The 18605-nt window shown below is 33.9% G+C and overlaps 1 protein-coding gene across 7 annotated transcripts in view; it reads right to left on the minus strand.

Annotated features, from left to right (window-relative positions):
* Positions 1 to 18605, minus strand: part of PPM1B (protein phosphatase, Mg2+/Mn2+ dependent, 1B) — a 56120-nt gene that overhangs the window by 14541 nt on the left and 22974 nt on the right. For 3 of the 7 annotated variants that reach the window (XM_012727423.1, XM_004686243.2, XM_004686242.2), the window contains exons 2-5: positions 15753 to 16612; positions 8989 to 9106; positions 6100 to 6211; positions 5670 to 5727 (exon numbers count right to left, since the gene is read on the minus strand). In XM_012727423.1, coding sequence (XP_012582877.1) covers positions 5670 to 5727; positions 6100 to 6211; positions 8989 to 9106; positions 15753 to 16598 — 1134 coding nt within the window. In that variant the 5' untranslated portion in view covers positions 16599 to 16612. Of the gene's footprint in view, positions 1 to 5034; positions 5362 to 5669; positions 5728 to 6099; positions 6212 to 8988; positions 9107 to 15752; positions 16613 to 18605 lie in introns of those variants that run through there. The other 4 variants (XM_012727425.1, XM_012727424.1, XM_012727426.1 and 1 more) reach the window with 4 other exon arrangements.

The raw sequence follows: 18605 nt of genomic DNA on the forward strand, positions 1-18605 counted from the left end.
TCTAGGTGGAAGGTATATATGTAAGTGTTCATTATTTCAACTTTTCTCTATGTTTGGAAGTTTTCATCATAAAATGTAATTAAAGATTACGTTGTTATTTCAGTCAATTTTGGTGAATTCAAAAGATAAAGCACCTCCATTGCTCCATCTGACATCTTTATTACTACAGTATAACCTATTTTTTGTGTATGAATTTTTATAATGGTGATACTGGGGAGGAGTAGTTTCTTTTAAAAAATACATTAAAACCAAACCTATAAATCAAGTACGAATGATTTACAATGGCTGGCATTATATATAGAGTTACTGAACTGAAAAGAACTTGAGCTAATGACCACATTTTAAAGTCATTTTATCTTATAGTAAATTATATTTTCCTATTGTTCTGGATAAAAGATGGACGGGTGAAGCCTCTTTCCCAGCCATTTCATTTCATTCTTCAAAATACTGTTACATAACTCTCTCATGGATATTCATTAATATCAAAAAGGAACCTGTTATTTAGCGGTACTTTCTTTTACTTGAATTCACATACCATGCATACATGTATTATAGCAATTAATTTCCTCTTGCAACTGTTTACAAGTCTCTCCAATTAGACTACAAAGTCTTTGAGGTAAAAATAACTTCATATTCCTTTATCCTCCTACCACCTAGGAAGGAAAACCAATGTTTGTGCTAAAACCATGATAAAGATAATCTCATTTAATTCTTACAGTTATCTTGCATAATAGGTGCTGCAACCCTAATTTCTGTAAGTGAAAAAACTATGGCTCAGATAGATTTATGTGATTTGTCAGGACAACAACACTAGTAGCTAGCAAAGCTCAGATTTGTGTGAAAGTGTAATTAAAATCCACATTCCTCTGAATTATTCTTTCCAATACATTATTGTATGTAACAGTTTTCATATTAAATGCCCCATAAAAAATAGATACTTAAAAAAACAGGTTAAGATTATTATAGCAATAGACCTCAAGTTATTTCATATTGAAGTCTACAATGTATTTTCTTTGATACAGGGAGATTAAATGGTATTATAGGACAAACAATCATATTAGATAGAATGGCTAAGATTATTCTGCAAAATAAGTTTAAGGCAATTACACAGAGACTTGTCCTCCAGTTTTTGCTTTTTACAATTTTACTGTTCTAGATTAACAGAATTAAATCTTTCATTCTGAAAGGCTTTACATCAAATAAGACTAACAACACAGAAAAATCAAACAAAAACAAACAAGTTGGGAAGAAAAGCTAAGCACATTTAAAATATAAAAATTACTATTTACAAGCAATTTGTTTTTAAAGACAGTTGCCATAAGCAAAATTCTTCAAATAACTACCCCAAACTGGAAAAAACAGTAATGAAAGCTAGTGTAAGTATTTTCTGTGGAGTCCCATGTTAGTCCTATGCTTGTCAGCTATAAGGAATTTTTAGCAATAAAAATTCTAAATGATTTCATAAGAAAAAATTAACTAATGAAGACTAATAAATTAGATATTACTGGCAAGGGTCATGTAAAATTTAGTGAATTTGAAACAATTTTTAAAGAATCATTTAAATGGTCAAGAGCACACAGCATATGATATGTTATTAAACCATACTCATAACTAATGTTAAGGGCATTTTCAAACAATACTGGTCTCTATAAAAATGCTTTCTTTGACATGTGAAAAAGCAAGTATGAAATAATGTACGAAAACTAGCATTAGCAAGTTCTAAAACTAAACAAATGCATCTATACTTATTATAACTGATTTATTTGAAATATTTTATATAAAACTTAACAATGTGAAAACAATATACAGATACTCTGAGGTTTTGTCCTATCTTTTCCTTCTCAAAAATACAAGTGCGTTAAAAGTTTTTATGTTGGGATAATAAAATGTGTAGCAAGTAAAAAATAATGGGTAAGAAATCTGGATTAATTCTATGTTTCAACAACTTTATAAAACATTACTATTTGAACCCAGAATAATTTAAGCCTATTGAACAGAAGACTTACAAAAAAGCATGTGAAATGATCTGTCTTGGGCTGTAAGCACAAATGTAATCTCAAAATATCTTAGAGATGTAGGATGGAATGTTACAAAGAAAACAATTTTTGGAATGACTCAGATTCAAATTCTTACTGAACAATTCACTTAGTTTTTTAATCTGAGTAAACCAATTTATCTTATCTACAAGAAGGGTGTTGAGATTACCTTTCATTATATATGCGGGAGTTGGGTAAATACAAATTCCCCTTTTATCCTTGGAAAGTCATCAAGTTATATAGCTAGTTGGTCAGAGGGCAGAGCTTAGCATTTTTGTATGGAAATTATAAAGCTCTAAAAAACAATGCCATTCAAATTATTTTTTAAAATATATGAATTAAACAAAATTTTAGCCAACAACTAGAAATGCATAAATAGTAGTATTTCTTATTTAACAGTTTGTTTATTGAGCTCTCACCATATGCCATTATTTTAGCTGGAAGTACAGGCATAAATAAATCAGGTGAAATTCCATGTCTCACAAAACTTATATTCTAATTACAAAACACAAACCAGAATTTTAAAAGGGGATGATTTCAGAGCTTTGCTTAGTATAAGAACATCTTATAGCAAAATAAAATTACTTATAGCAAAATACAGGTTTTTTTTCATCTCCTAAGTGATTATTCTGTTGGATCTGCACAATGATCTTTGAAGAATGTGTATGTAACACACAAAAAAAGTTCAAAAACTTCCTTAAGGCTCATGGATTCCTTGATTACAAATTTCTTTTAAAACTGAAATCCCCCTAAGAAAATTATCTGATTATTTTAAATGACTTAACTTCCTGACATATTCATTCATCTTATACAAAATCAATTATCCAAAAGAAATTTTAATGTTAGAAAAATGAAAGAATCTTTAGAGTGATTCACCGAACAATTCTTTTATAAAATATCTTTGGAATCGAAATAAATCTGTTTAACTCTGATTAGTGTTCGTTTAATGTTTAAACAAATTACTTTTCTTATTTAAAATCTATTTGCATAATAATTCCAATGGTCTCCTCTTTTCCACGTTTCTGTTTTTCCCCTTCTGCATGTTAACTGTCAGCTCCTGCTACCATAATTTTGGCAGTATTTTCTATGTGACAGTTCTAAGCTGGGAAGCTTTTTTGGAGCACAACTGTGCCTAGCTCACCTGAAGATGAGGTCAAATGAAGAGCTAAAAATTTAAACTTCTGTAATTTCTCCTGCTTTTTTTACGTTTTAATACTTTCTTACTACTTGTAATTATGGTTCAATATTTTCTAAGGTCATGTTTATTCTGAAAGGGTAATGCTGCCCAGAATCGGATTCTGAATTGCAAAGTCAATTTTTACAGTAAGTAAATTAGGCTCTCTAATCCATATATTTATCTACTAGTAGTGAGTTTGCACTTTAGTTTACAACTGTTCACAACTACTGGACTTGCAGTACATCAACAGATTAATATATTTATTTCCAACAGATTAAAATAACACAGACACTCCTTTGAGTCTTAACCATTCTTATGCTCTGAACATATGGTGGCTCCTTATTTTGAAATATCAAATTCAAAAGGTCTAATAGCTTTTTAAAAAAACATAACAATGACAAAATAAAAAAAGAAACACACATCCTATGGCATCTTAAATTCTTTTTTCCACCACAGCCTTTCTCTGCTCTAGTCAAAATGACATCCTTTTTTTCACAGACAGCTTTACAACTTTGTCCTTGCCTCTCCTATCCACTTAAACCTATCATCCTTCTCATTCAATCTGCCATTCAAATCATCCCTTGAATCCAATTTTTAATCTGAAAAATCTGATTTTCTCAGAATCACTATACAATTCAAAAGGCAATTAATCATATTGTATATATTTTTTTAGTTTTTACTAAGTTATGCGAAACAATTTACTACTCAGTCACATGTTTATATACTGAAAGTTGCAGTGATAGGAGGACTGAGACCTTCACTTGTGCTCTGTAGTCTTTTCCATACATCAACCCACTACATAAGACTATAGTGTTTGATCTATTACATTAATAGAAATCATATAAAGTATTATCTCCTTAATTTATATAGTCATATAATATCCATATTTAAGACGAGTTTGATATCCTGAGCATCTCCCCCTCAGTTCTATGGCCCAGTTATCTATTTATTCACTACATATATATGTAATATCTATTATTTTCTATTTTTAAAGAAATTTAGAAGTTACCCCTGTTAGGTGCTAAACAGAAATATATAATTATAAAACATTTCTTAAAATCTTGTCTAGAGTAAAAAACAGTCACTTTCTTGAGGGACCAAGAAATTTAGGAAGTAATGAAAATTTTGAGATTACACATTGGGGTTGCATTTTCACACACAAGAGGAGACAGCATAACTATCCTTGGATGATTTATTTCCTCTACCCATAGTGGTAGATGCTGGGTGGAATCCAGGCTGTCTCCACTTTACTTCCCAGTTATCACCAGCATTTTCATTGTGTCAACATCCTATACTTATTTAGTTTTATGTTGGGTTCTCTAAATACACACGACATAACTTTATTGAAATTAGTTTATACAGCCTTGGATATAATTCTTAATACATAAAGGTACCCCACAACAGATTTATACTCACTGCTCTAGATCAAGATATAAATTGTTACTAGGAATATAGTGTACCACTTTTATTCAGCTCACTAAAATATATTAACTGTAAAAAAATTCCTTCTTTTCTGTTTACTTTTATTGTTAAGAAAAAAAAGTTGTATATACTTGCTATGCAGTAATGAATCCTGGAAAATGTTGTAACTGAGATGATATACAATTTCTATCAGTAATGCTCTCTCTCTCAAGGCCTGCCAATTGTATCTGGAGACTTGCATGGTGAGTCTATTTTTTCTCATCAAGTTTCATTACTAAATTTGGTTCCCTTAAATTAGTTTGGTTCCCTTAAATTCCTTAACAATGTCAAAAATTAAATAGTTTTAAATATACAAAAACTATAAAACCCTATGAGAAAATACTTGTTTAAATTAATTTCAAATTTAGGGCAATTAAAACAATCCAAAAAAACAAAAAGAACACTGTTTTGTCTCCTGGTACTATACTAAGACAAAAGAAAAAAATTACAGAGAAGCAGCTGACAGCGTTATTAGTATTTCTAAGGGTGGAAAAGGGATGAAGAGTTTTGCTCTGATGCAGCACAGCAGGGTACAACAAAAATGGTTATTTCAGTTCAGCACTCACAGACCCACACTACAACAGTAAGATTAGAAAGAAATTATCCTCAGGTATTCAACTGGGCACACAGTGGCACTGAAAGGTCTGGTCTATCACTATCACTAATTTCCAGTGATGGAGCAGCCTGCTGGAGGAGAAATTAAGATATTTTAAAGCACATTCTTTGTCTCAAAATTAAGATTTAAGGGAGAAGGAGAGGAAAGGCAGACATACAGGGAAGAAATAAGTACATTCCAAACAAAAAGATATTTTATAACTAGGTAAGTGAAACAAACCTATCTACAAAACATCTATTTCAATTCATTTCCTTAAACATTAACTGACTCCTTAAGATGAAAAACAGTAATAATTTATTATAAATGTCAGTATATGAATATCTAGTATTTATATAAAATTTTACTTGTAATGCTTAAGAAATAAAAAAAAAAAACTTACCCCATCACTTTCTCTATGTGGATTCAGCCTACTATAAACAGCTTCAATAACATTGCGCCTACAAAAAAATTATGCTTTAGTTTTATTAAATTACATACAATTAAGTTTTGAGTATTTCATAAAATAACTCATCTAACTGCACTTAAATATTAATTGGCACAGTAATTACTAAGAACATGGCTTCTATATTTCCCTCAGAATTTGATCCTGCACAATGCATTTGCTTCAATTTAAGAAGGAAAGAACCTTCATCCTTAAGAGTATGATAAATAATTTCTTAAAAAAAACTTTGGGATGAAATTTTAGAGTTCTTCTCTGGCATAAAAATCACCAGCCCATTTCATCTTTAGATAATTGATGTACTTCTTACCCAAATTATTTAATTGCTAATTATAAATGAACTCAAAATTAGTTCTTTTGTTCTACTTACTTGCCAGCAAGGCCTCCCCCAGGGGGCAAATTTGGGATATTTTCTGCAGACAAGATGCGTATGACATGGGCAAGATCAGGCATTCCTTCCTCCCCAGACTTCTCCATAATTTCTGTTTTTAAAAAGTGTGTATATTAATGTGATAAACTCAGTAATCACAACAGGTGTAATCACAATAGTATCTATTTTAAAACATAAAAAGCAAGCATCTCACTATCACACAAGAAAACAAAAACTAGTAAAACGTTATCTGTGTACATGTTCATTTTAGTGTTATGCACAAAAGCAAAATATGGAATTAAATGTCCACAAATAAAGGACCTGTTTAGGAAATTCTGGTTAAGTGAATGATTTACAATCACCAAAAATTGCTTTGAAAATAGCACAGATGAAAAACATTATCCCAGCTAATTTTAGGTAAAAATAATACAAGTTATTAATACTACAATTCAGGGAAAATAGAAGCAATGGCGAGACATAGTCTAAGGAGAAAAATAAAAATCATTTTATAGGTTTTCTGATACCTACATAGTTTTGTTCCACGATTTAAAATAAGACAATAAGCACAAAACCTGCTTACACATTCCACTTCTAATTTTTGGAATCAAAATATAAACTCTTCAAATATCAAATAATCGCTGCATACTTTTAAGACAACAAAAAAGTAGTGTCTTAAACAACCCTCAATGTGCAAAATTCAAACTCAATTTAAACTTAATTTTCACTGCTCCCATTCAATGGTGCCCTTAACTCTCACATCCTCAAAAGCTCTACTCAAAGACGTCTTCTCTAGCTTCTACATGGTCACATATACTTTTTCTTTGGCTTGAGGCACTTTTTTGTCAATACAACTAACACATTGTATTAGGTTTCAACTTTATATGCCACTTTCTTAAATTCTTCTCTGACTCAAATCTGCAACATAGACTGTATTCCACTGAATAATAAACAAACTGTATCATATACTGCAAGCTTCCAGAGGACAGGACAGTAATTTTTCTATCTTACACTTACTTCCCTATAGTAAACTTTCTCAAGACTTTGACATCTGGGGCAAATTTTTTGTTGTGGAGTTTATAATTGTAGTGCACAGTGTTAGCCAATGTTAGCACAATGTTATTAGCCTTTAGGTACTAGATGCCAGCAGCTGCCCCTTAAAATGTTTTTAGACATTTGTCACCTGTCCAACAGGGGACAAAATCTCCCTAATTGAGAACCACCAACATCTAACACATTAATAGCCAATTTCTACACCCATTCACTAGAGCCACCAATGGAAACTAAGGTGGTTATGGTGGTCTTCTCCTATTTCTGCTTATTTTGCAAGAACAACAGAGCACGTTTGTGGGAGTGAAATAAAAGGACAAAAATACCCTACCCACTTAAATCAGAGTCAAATAGACTTCTCATAATTAATATTAATATTAACAAGCTTTGTTTCTGAGCATAGGCCCAGAAAGTGTTCACTACTTCGAAGTAATTTCTTACTACCCAGAAGAGAGGAAAAGCAGATCTAAGATGCTGGTTTACAAAGGCATGCCATTGAGGACAAAAGGAATGCTCAGTTTTATTTTAGTTCTGGATCTGTGATTCAAGAGAAAACAGTCAGATTCTACCAACTGACTTTTTTTCATACTCTATTCTTCGACCCCGTAAGTGTTGCCCAAAATGCCACAATCTGGGAGCCTTGCTCCAGTTTTCCAGCAAGTAACCTAACATTGAAGAGTTTTCTCAAAAACTGGGGAAATGGTTATTGACTTCTTTTCTACAGGAGTACTTTAATTATGTACAACTTGCTCCCAATTAAGTCTGGGGAAAAAAAATTATAATATATAGAGGAGTGTCAGAAGAGGAAGGGATGTAATGCAAGAGGCAGGCAGAGGGGCAAGAGAATGAGAATCTATGTTATAGAAAATAAATATACATACAAGTTAAATGAGGTGTAATGTAACAAATGGAGGAAGTTTAACAGGCTATTTTCAAATTGTTTCTGTTTGGTAGTATAACTGATATATTTGTAACCATCTTTCAATAAATCTCAACACAATGATCCAGAATGTGACTGAAAATCTGAGGCAAGTAGATAGTTTGCTTTTAAAAGCCTGGTTTTTACAGATACCCAAAAATAGATGGCTGGATTAAGAAGATGTGGTATTATTTACATGTTGCGGAGTTATTACTTGACAAGCAAAAAGGATAAATGCACACCCTTTGCAGCAACATGGATGGAGCTGGAAGGGGTTATGCTCAATGAAATAAGCCAGAAAGAAAAAGAAAAAGAATCAGGGGGAAAAAATAACTACAAAAAGTAAAAATCAAAATTATCAGGCAACTATAGACCAGAGACATTCTGTAGGGAAGGAGGAAGAAGTATCAACATAGGACTGGGCACAAGGAACTATGTTGATGGTGCACGGAATTTCACATTAAATCATACCTTGTGCAAAAATGAAGGATGATATAATGAATATATATATATATATAAAAGAAAGCCTGGTTTTGAAATACTTGTTTCCCCTAAGGAAATTTTTTTTTTAAAGATTTATTTATTTATTTGTACAGAACTGGGGTACAGGCCAGAGATGCGGAGGGTGAGAGAATTCACCAGAGACAGAGCGGGGAGCAGAACAGGCAGATCGACAAAGTACACTGCTGAGGGGAGCAGCGGGCGGGTTAGGAGAGGTCTGCCATGCCATGTGGTCGCCTCCGGGGCAGGCGGGAATCGAACTCATGAGGAAGTGGCTTTAGATTCTCAGTGCTGTGCTTTAACCCGCTGCGCCACCAGGGAGGGCCCTCCCCTAAGGAAATTTTTAACGAATGATTTGATAAGCAAGATAGAATCCTCTTCCTTTCTTTCTAAATAAAAAAAAAAAAAAGCATCTTTCTTACCTTCAACGCGTGATTCCAAGTACTTATCCAACTCTGAATCTTTTCTCACTGCTTCTTCTGAGACCTTGGGGGCATTTGAAAAGCAAACTAGTACAATACTCATGTTATCTCGACTTCCCTGTATATTAAAGAAATAAAAAGAAAAATTAAATTCCTATAGTTTACCAACACTATATTTACTTTGTAACAAAGTTAATTACATTAAGCAATTATAGTTTATTTAATTATTCAGAAAGCAGACATTCATTTTCACTCCAAGGAACTATCTGAAACAATCTCTAGGGGTGGGCAAATCTGAAATTATTTTTAGACTTTTGCGTCCATATACCTATTCTTACCACCATTCTAAAGCTTGAGGAATGAAGAGATCTTCACATGTATTAAATATTCTAAACTGTTTCCCACTCAAGAGCACATATTCTCAGGGAGTTAAATTAAAAAATGTATCCTCCCAAACAAATTTGCAATTCTTTCCCCAGCTAATTTACCTGGGTTAGAGCTATGCTACTAAAACTACTAAATTTCAAATCACTGAGAATCACAGATTCAGCAGAATATCCAAGTCACTAAATTTAACAAAAATAACAGTAAAATAATAAATTTTTCTAAGAACAACAAAACATTAACATTATTAACACTGTAATCAAATGGAGTAACTTTTGAAGAAAAGACATCAAATTGTTACACAGAATCACACAGTGTCTAAGTCTGTAGTAAGCAGCTAATTTTACTGCAGTCTTTTTAATCACACCCTTAAAGACAGATGATCTTTATTTAAAAAGAACACAGAATTTATGCTACTCTGTTACTGTGAGATTATGAGCAATAAATTAAAATCACTCATTACTCTTCCTAAAGGTGTATATTTTACTAATCTCTTTCCTCTTCTGTTCACCTCTCTAAAAATCTAAGTCATGAGAGGGAGTAGACTGTCTAGATTTGATAGTGGAGAACGCCAACCGAGGTGACAAGTCATACCACTTCTAGTTTTCTCTTACTGGGGCAGAATCTATGCAGACAATGTGTAGTTAATATTTGTCACTATTTCAGAACACAAGTAACACAGAGCCGAAAAAACAGGCAGGCCTTGAACTTCTGCCCCCGCCTTTTAAAATACAATATGGCAGAGCTAGAATGCAGGGGCAGTCCAGCCATAAGACGGTTTCCTCAAAATAGTAACTCTTCACAGACTCTCATGCTTCAAAAGAAAGCATAAAACTATAACCAGATTCTCAATATTTGGGAAAAAATTCGGGATTTTCAAATTGGCCCAAATAACGACTGCACACACACACACAGTTCCAAAAACGGGGAAAAAATCCACAAAACAAGATCAACATTTTCCACTTTCTTATACTATAAATATTTAAGAAACAAACATTACTTTGAATACTAATTTTTTAAAGTAATTTCATGAATAAACAGAACCTCTTACATTTTTAAAAGTCCTGTTTCTTCTTTTCATTTCTATTTTGGTAACTATTTCTAATCTATATATAAAATTTTAATTAGATTTTTGTAAGTCAGAAGACATATCGTAATAGTTCAAAAATAACTTAATTATCAAAGATACTTAAAGGAAATAATTTATATTTCTATCTCAGCATGTTGAGATCGTGATACTTTTTTAAAACTAAAATATACTTTTCCATGAAAGTGACTTTCTTATAAAACAGAGTATGAATATTTTCAGGAATTTTTACACAGCAGTTACCCCTGTTTTCTTGAAGTAAATCATCCTTACATATAGAAATGATTAAAAAAAAAAAAAAGGTAAAACCCCAGTTTGGACAATTGAAACAATTAGCCAGATCCTTAACATTATTTCAATATCTTTTTAAATTTTGGTAACAGTAGAGCAGTAATACTATAAAGAAGTAATACATTACAGAAAAGTCAAAGTAACTAATACTTTTACCAAAGTAAGGGTATCTACATTTAAACTGAAAATAACTTTTATACTGTTAATTTTAAAACTAAACAACTAACTGAATGGTTACAAAGAATTGTCCCAACTCAGGTCTCAATACAGCCAATATAGGCTGTGCATTGAATCTCTATTAATTTAGATATAAACGAATGTCTGACAAATGTTATCAATATTCATCATTTAAAAAAATTTTGGTATTTATCATCATTATCTCATTTACATATAGTAGGAAAAAAAAAAGCTAACAGTCCAAATTTCCACTATCCATGTAGAGGTGAAATCCATTATTACTTCTTTACAATAGCATTCACCTCTACCACCATTAATTTATTACTTGAATCTATTATTTCCACCATACAAATTTACTCTTTTGTTTATAACTATCATTAACATAATGAAAACTTACTGAGTTCTGTAAACCAGTAATTTTCAGGAATCTGCCAAATGCTCTGCTCTGAACAACTCCAGGAGAGAAAAACTATCACCCATTTTAGAGATGAAGCTAAGGCTTTGTCCAAAACCTCAGTAAGTGGCATAGCACAACTTAAAACCCAACTATCTGGTTAGAAATTCTGTGTTTTAACATGGCAAACAACAGCCTTCAAACAGAGACTGAAAAAGTCCTAGGGAGCCAGAGTATTTTTACAGAAGCATTTTAAATGAGGGAGAAACACAGCAATATTTAGTACATGTAGACAACCTCAAACTACTACAAGCAGTTCATGGTTTCCACATTAGATAACAAAACATTCTTTTCAATGACACCCCATCTTTGCAAAGCTTGGGTTAAAAAAACAAGTGCCCATAAAAACCAACATTAATAGAGAAAATGAGGTGGCAGTGCCCAACACTTTCAAGTTTTAAGATTTTAAGATTTTGTAGTGTGTACAGTAGGAGCACACATCTCATGTGTGTAACTGTGTTTTTTGACAAAATGAAATAAAACAGTTCAATGTGTATGTATAACATGAGTATGGGTTATGACATGTACAGTAATTAAGTGTCGATCTAACTACTTAATATATCTTAATGTGGTTAAGTAGTATTGTGAAAAATTTACTTAAGACACTCAGACACCATGAACCAAGAAAGTCTGAGAATCTCTAACTTTTACTTTTTTTATATATTGTACTTTTACTATCGGTTATTCTCCATACCTCAAAATATGCAATGACACCCCACTCTGAACACTATGTTTACTTTTGCATTATTGTTAAGATTTTCTGAAAACTATGTAAAGTTCTCTAAGTTCAGAGGTAAATAATTACTTTGAAGAATACACAATTGTATCAATATTCTGGATTGACAGTATCTTTGGAAAGTAAGTCATTAACTTTCCTAAATTTTAAATATCCATCTCATGTTTTAAAAGATAAACAAGCTTCTGATAAGTGGTCTACAAACTGAACTTAGGGAAATCAAACAGTACAACTTTGCTTCAAATATCTTTGTTAAAATGTTTATTATTTTTAAAAAATGTGTTCCTGCACAGAACAACTACGGGGATGATGGGGGATAAGAGAACTCACCAAAGACCATAGGAAGCAAAACAGGTGGATATACTGAGTAAGAGCAGCAGCAGGCAAGACAGAAGAGATCTGCTGTGTCCTATGTGGTCAACTTCCTCACCAAGGGAACTCAGGTCGTAGTGGTGACAGCGCTGAGACTTAACCCCTATGCCACAGAAAGTCCCCTCCAATTTTTAAAATTATTCTTATAATAACTGATAAGACTAAAGTCTAGTATTTCTCTTGGGGGAGGTTTTTTCCATCAAATCCTCTGGGACACCTTGGTAACATACATACTAAACTTGTGTCATAACTTGGATGCAATTCCAGTCTCAAGTCTAGCTTCAACAGTTATCAAATACATGGCCACCACTATCTTAACATCAACGTTCATTTCCTTACTTGAAAATTGGAAGAAAGATTTTTCAGTTTGTTCATGTGAGGTTTCTGTGAGCATAAACTAAAATGAGTGTTATTTATAGTTATGAAAGGTTATGCAAATAAGCAGTCACATATTCCATGCAACTAGAAATTAGCTGTCAGTAAACACAATGAATGCTAGCAATGGCAATAAAAATGGGAAGGCTGCTCCCTCAGGGGATTCGAACTCATGCGGAAGTAGCTTAAGCTTCTTTGTGCTGTGTTTTAACCTGTTGTGCCACCAGGGAGGGCCCTAACCCTTTACTTTTATAGTACAAACAAGTAAAATGATAAAATTATGGAATTAGACACCTGAACGGAGAAAGCATACAAACATACACTGTACAAAAGTGAATGATGTAATAGATGTTCACACACACACACACACACACACACACATTATGGAGTTAGAAATGAAGATGTTTATCAAATTCCTAAGTAATATTTGGGGGTTCAAAAACTTTTAAGTCTATTATATTTCAAAAGTTATTAAGCTCCTCAAAACAGATTTCAATTTGAGTGTAGCTCCATTCGAAATAACTCCCACTACAACTGAGGAAATTATGTAATAACCCTTGTCCTGGTACTATTATTTATCATTTCTGAGAATTTATATTGCCTGGACCCTTTTAATACCATCATCAAGTACATGAACCACTAGGAAGTACATATATGCAATCAGAATCATTTAAAACCCACTGAGGAGGGTGGGGACAAAATTCCAGAAAACTAACTTCCTTTTAATGGAAGGGAGAATACTGTGAATCCACTATATAAATTTATTCTCTTTATTCCAATTACAGGCCTAGGAGATTTTTTTAAACGATTCCCTCAAAGTAAGATGTCATTAATTTGACAGAATGCTACACAACCACGAATAATGTCTTAAATCAGTAATTACAGATATGGTGATCTCTATATTATATTGCTTATTGCAAAGGCAGATTGTAGTGTAACAAAGATAACGATTTCATTTTTGTAAAAACACACACACTCATATGCAGGGAAAAAAAGATTAGAGATATACAACAATGAAAGTAGGTGACTTGGGTGGCAAAATTTTTAAGTGCTTATATATTCCATATTATCTGGACTCTTCCAGTAACAAACAGACTGTTTTCATAAGGGAAAAATGCTATTTTCATTTGCTAATCAAGCAAAAAACATGCTACAGGTCAGAATCACTTACTTAGAGCCCAAGGAAAACCACATTTTAAGAGTCACAATTAGATCATTGACAAGCATGAATACTTCTATGCTTGAGTTATGTAAAGAAGTAAAAAGCAGTATTTAAAAAAAAAGATCAAAAGAATTAGCAGTATCATCACTAAGCACCTTTCAGAAAAAAAAAATTTCCAACTAGAAACTCTAGTCCTTAAAATTTTCTTTTTGCAGCTGTCTCTTCCCATTCTATTAAAAAAAGCAAGGACTTCACCAAAACCTGGACATTCCCATGCATGCAAAGATCCTTTCTACGAAACTTTCTGGCTATGCCTGTTCCCCATAGCAAAACAGAATGGTTCTAATCTAGACAGAGTATGTCAGCCAAAATCTTTATTTCATACAACCAACGGTTAGTTTTGTCTTGATATCTTTTTCCCCGCAAAGATTTATTTATTTATGCATACAGAACTGGGGTACAGGCCAGAGATTCAGGGCCGATTAGAGGATTCATAAGATATAGAGTGGGAAGCAGATCAGGCGTATCAACTAAGTACACTGCTGAGGGGAGCAGTGGGCAAAACAGTGCTATGTCATGCGGCTCACCTTTCTGGGGATTGAGCTTGCACTACAGCTAGCTTGCAGTGCTGTGCCTACCCACTGCACCATCAAGGAGGGCCTGTCTTGGTATCTTTTTAATCATAGAATACTTGTATATTCCTAGCTCAAAATTTAACTGATTACTGAAACACCATAAAAAGATTTTAAAAAAGAAAAGAAAAACCCACTTGAAACCATGTTTAATAAGCCAGTAAAGACACCCAAGGAAATGGTGGCTTTTTTTCTCTGTCACTCTCCATTACTGTGGCGAATTAATAATATTCATAGAATATTACAGATCTAAATGAAACTTTAGTGTTCAACAGAACTCTTCAAAGGACACATTTTATATTAGCCTGTCGTGTTTAATCAAGGATGATAAAATATGAGTTCTATATGAAAAGAATTTTGATATCTTCTACAACAGTTACTGTTCATTATCATATATTACTTAGAGTTACATGTAAATTCCTTTTAAAGTTTATTGCTAGGAAAAGCTTCTTTTTATGAGACTGTAAGAACTATACAACGCATACTTAAATTTCTTCAATTTCTGTCTATGCCCAAAACTAAATTATAAAAATTCGGCATAGATTTCTCTTTTGTATATCTAATACTAAATTAAACTATATGCATATTTTATAAAATTATTTCAAAATAATACTTTTGCCAATATAGGAAATTTGAAACAAAATTCACAATTCTGTATTGATGCCTTTCCCGTAGCAACAACCTATATAAAGGCTCAACAGCACGTGAATCACAAGTTGATAAAGTAGACATATTTAGGTGAAATCATAACTCCCACTGCGGTAGAGCAGCTCCTGTCCATTCCATTTCTGAGGTTTGAAAAGTTACGCATGTATTCATCAATTTTCAAAGCCAGTTCTGATACCATTCTTGACATTTTCCACTGAAGGCTCAAGAGCAGATCCTGATTTTCCAGCTGCCCTCAGTGACAACAAATGCCTTAAAAATTATTAAACTTAAAATTATTAAGCTAGAAGGTTGAGGAAAATATGAATGGGGGTGAGGGAAATAAATCTCTTAAAATATCAATCCAAACATTAAAAACTTAATTTTACTTACCAATCTTTTCAAAATTAATAGGGTACTTTAATTATAACAAAAAGACTTACACATACCTTATGTAAACAAGTGTCCACTACCCAATTGCACACATTTTCCAGGTCATCAGATACCTCAAGCCTAGATTTAACAAATTCACAGAGCTCCTCATTACTCATAACATCCCAGATCCCATCACAAGCCAAGATGATAAATTCATCCTCTTCTGCTCTTAAAATTTCATAAACCTCAGGCTCTGGAGAAACAAGTTGTTCTGTTGGGCCCTTGCCATCAACACACTTGTAATCATAGTCCCCCAGAGCACGAGACACTGCTAATGACCCATTAACACGTTGTATCATTACGCTGCCTCCTGCATTTTGGATTCGCTCCTTTTCCCTTGGATTGCAAGGTTTGTGATCTTGGGTGGAAAAGCAGACTTGTCCATTCCTATACAGAACAGCACGTGAATCACCACAGTTGATAAAGTAGATATGTTTAGGTGAAATCATAACTCCCACTGCTGTTGAGCCGCTCCTGTCCATTCCATTTCTGAGGTCTGAAAAGTTACGCATGTATTCATCAATTTTCAAAAAGCCAGTTCTGATACCATTCTTGACATTTTCCACTGAAGGCTCAAGAGCAGATCCTGATTTTCCAGCTGCCCTAAAATCTTCATTGTTAGTGATGTGTTCTAATAAATGTGTTGAGCAGTAATTTGCTACACGGGATCCAGCATGCCCATCATAAACTGCAAAAAACGACCAGTCTTCCAAGCCTTGAGGAATACCTACAACAGCCGTGTGTGCATCTTCCATTTCCACTCTCCATCCCTGCATGCTGCTTAAGCCATAACGTAAACCATTCCCAGCACCATGAGCATTATGTTTCTCAGTTTTAGGTTTATCCAAAAATGCACCCATGTTTAGTAATGAATCTGCAAGAAAAAAAAAATGTAGGTATTAATGTTAAAATATGATAATTAATCCCCAATATTTCATCAATTTTCTGTTAATTTCTAGCTCAAGTGTATTTAGTATTATTCAAATTTACTAGAGTGAAAAAAAGAAAGAAAAAAAACTTCCTACAGTATTCTAAAACAATACTTTCTCAATCCTAGCATATAAGAATAAACAGATCAATTAAATTAGAATCTTTGGGGGTAGAATCCAGATTTTCTCAGTAATTTTTTAAAAAGCCTCTTTAGGGCCCTCCCTGGTGGCGCAGCTGGTTAAAGCACAGCACTAAGAAGTTAAAGCACAGCACTAAGAAGCTTAAGCCAATTCCGCATGAGTTCGATCCCGCCTGCCCCAGAGGAGATCCACATGGCCCGGCAGACCTCTCATGACCCACCCACTGCTCCCCTCAGCAGTGTACTTCATCGATCTCTCTGTTCTGTTCCCCACTCTGACCCTGGTGAATCCTCTCACCCTCCACATCTCTGGCCTATACCCCAGTTCTGAATGAATGAATAAATAAATCTTTAAAAAAAAAAAAAAAAAAGCCTTGGCCCTCCCTAGTGGCGCAGCGGTTTAAAGCACAGCACTGAGAAGCTAAAGCCACTTCCACATGAGTTCGATTTCAGCCTGCCCCAGAGGTGACCACATGGCGTGGCAGACCTCTCCTGACCTGCCCGCTGCTCCCCTCAGCAGTGTACTTCGTCGATTTGCCTGTTCTGCTCCCCACTCTGTCTCTGGTGAAGCCTCTCACCGCCCCTGAACCTCTGGCCTGTACCCCAGTTCTGTATGTATAAATAAATAAATCTTAAAAAAAAAAAAAAAAAGCCTCTTAGTGATTCATGCAGGAAGCTGAGAACCACTACTTTAGGAGAAAGGAAAACCAAGAAATAAAACCTATTAGATTCTCTTTCAATTTATAAGTTTAAGGCCCAATATATAAAACTGGACAATATTTAGAATGACACAGCATCAAAGTCAATAATATATATTTTAAAAGATTTATTTATTCATACAGAACTGGGGTACAGGCTAGAGGTGCAGGGGCGGTGAGAGGTTTCAGAGACAGAGTGGGGAGCAGAACAGGCCGACTGTCGAAGTACACTACTGAGAGGAGCAATGGATCAGGAGAGGTCTGCTGTGCCATGTGGGTCACCTCTGGGGCGGGGACTGAACTCATGCTGAAGTGACTTACAGCTTTTTAGTGCTGTGTTTTTAACCTGCTGTGCCACCAGAGAGGGCCCCAAACTCAATATATGAAGGTAGAAAGGTATGCTAATAAATTTTTTTTTAAAGATTTATTTATTTATTTATTTATTCATACAGAACTGGGGTACAGGCCAGAGATGCGGAGGGTGAGAGGATTCACCAGAAACAGAGTGGGGTGCAGAACAGGCAGATCAACGAAGTACACTGCTGAGGGGAGCAGCGGGCGGGTCAGGAGAGGTCTGCTACGCCATGTGGTCACCTCCAGGGCAGGCGGGAATCGAACTCATGCAGAAGCAGCTTTAGATTCTCAGTGCTGTTCTTTAACCCACTGCGCCACCAGGGAGGGCCGCTAATAAATTTTTAAAGGCTTCCAAAAGTAATCAGAAGTCATCGCCAAGACCTATGAAGATAGTCCCAAAATCCAATTAAAACATAAAATCTGTATTCCACAGATATTTGAGCTTATCAAGGTTTTTGAGCTTATCAAGGTTTATCCCATCTCAAACTGAAACTTTTACTTGGATTGACTGAAATCCTTTATTTGGATTCTGATAAAATGCAAGTATAACAAGAATAAAGAACATAATATTGTTGTGTTCCATGCTCCATGAGGTAGTCTTAGGGCAACTTTTACTGTATAATACAGTGTGTGTGTGTGTGTGTGTATGTATATACACACACACACACATATACACACACACACAGTATATATGTATATAAAAATAATAAAACTGTAAAGTACTATACCCTTCAGCTTTATGATAG

Source organism: Condylura cristata, unplaced genomic scaffold (assembly GCF_000260355.1).
Source record: "Condylura cristata isolate star-nosed mole 26May11 unplaced genomic scaffold, ConCri1.0 scaffold00020, whole genome shotgun sequence".
Classification (NCBI taxonomy): domain Eukaryota; kingdom Metazoa; phylum Chordata; class Mammalia; order Eulipotyphla; family Talpidae; genus Condylura; species Condylura cristata.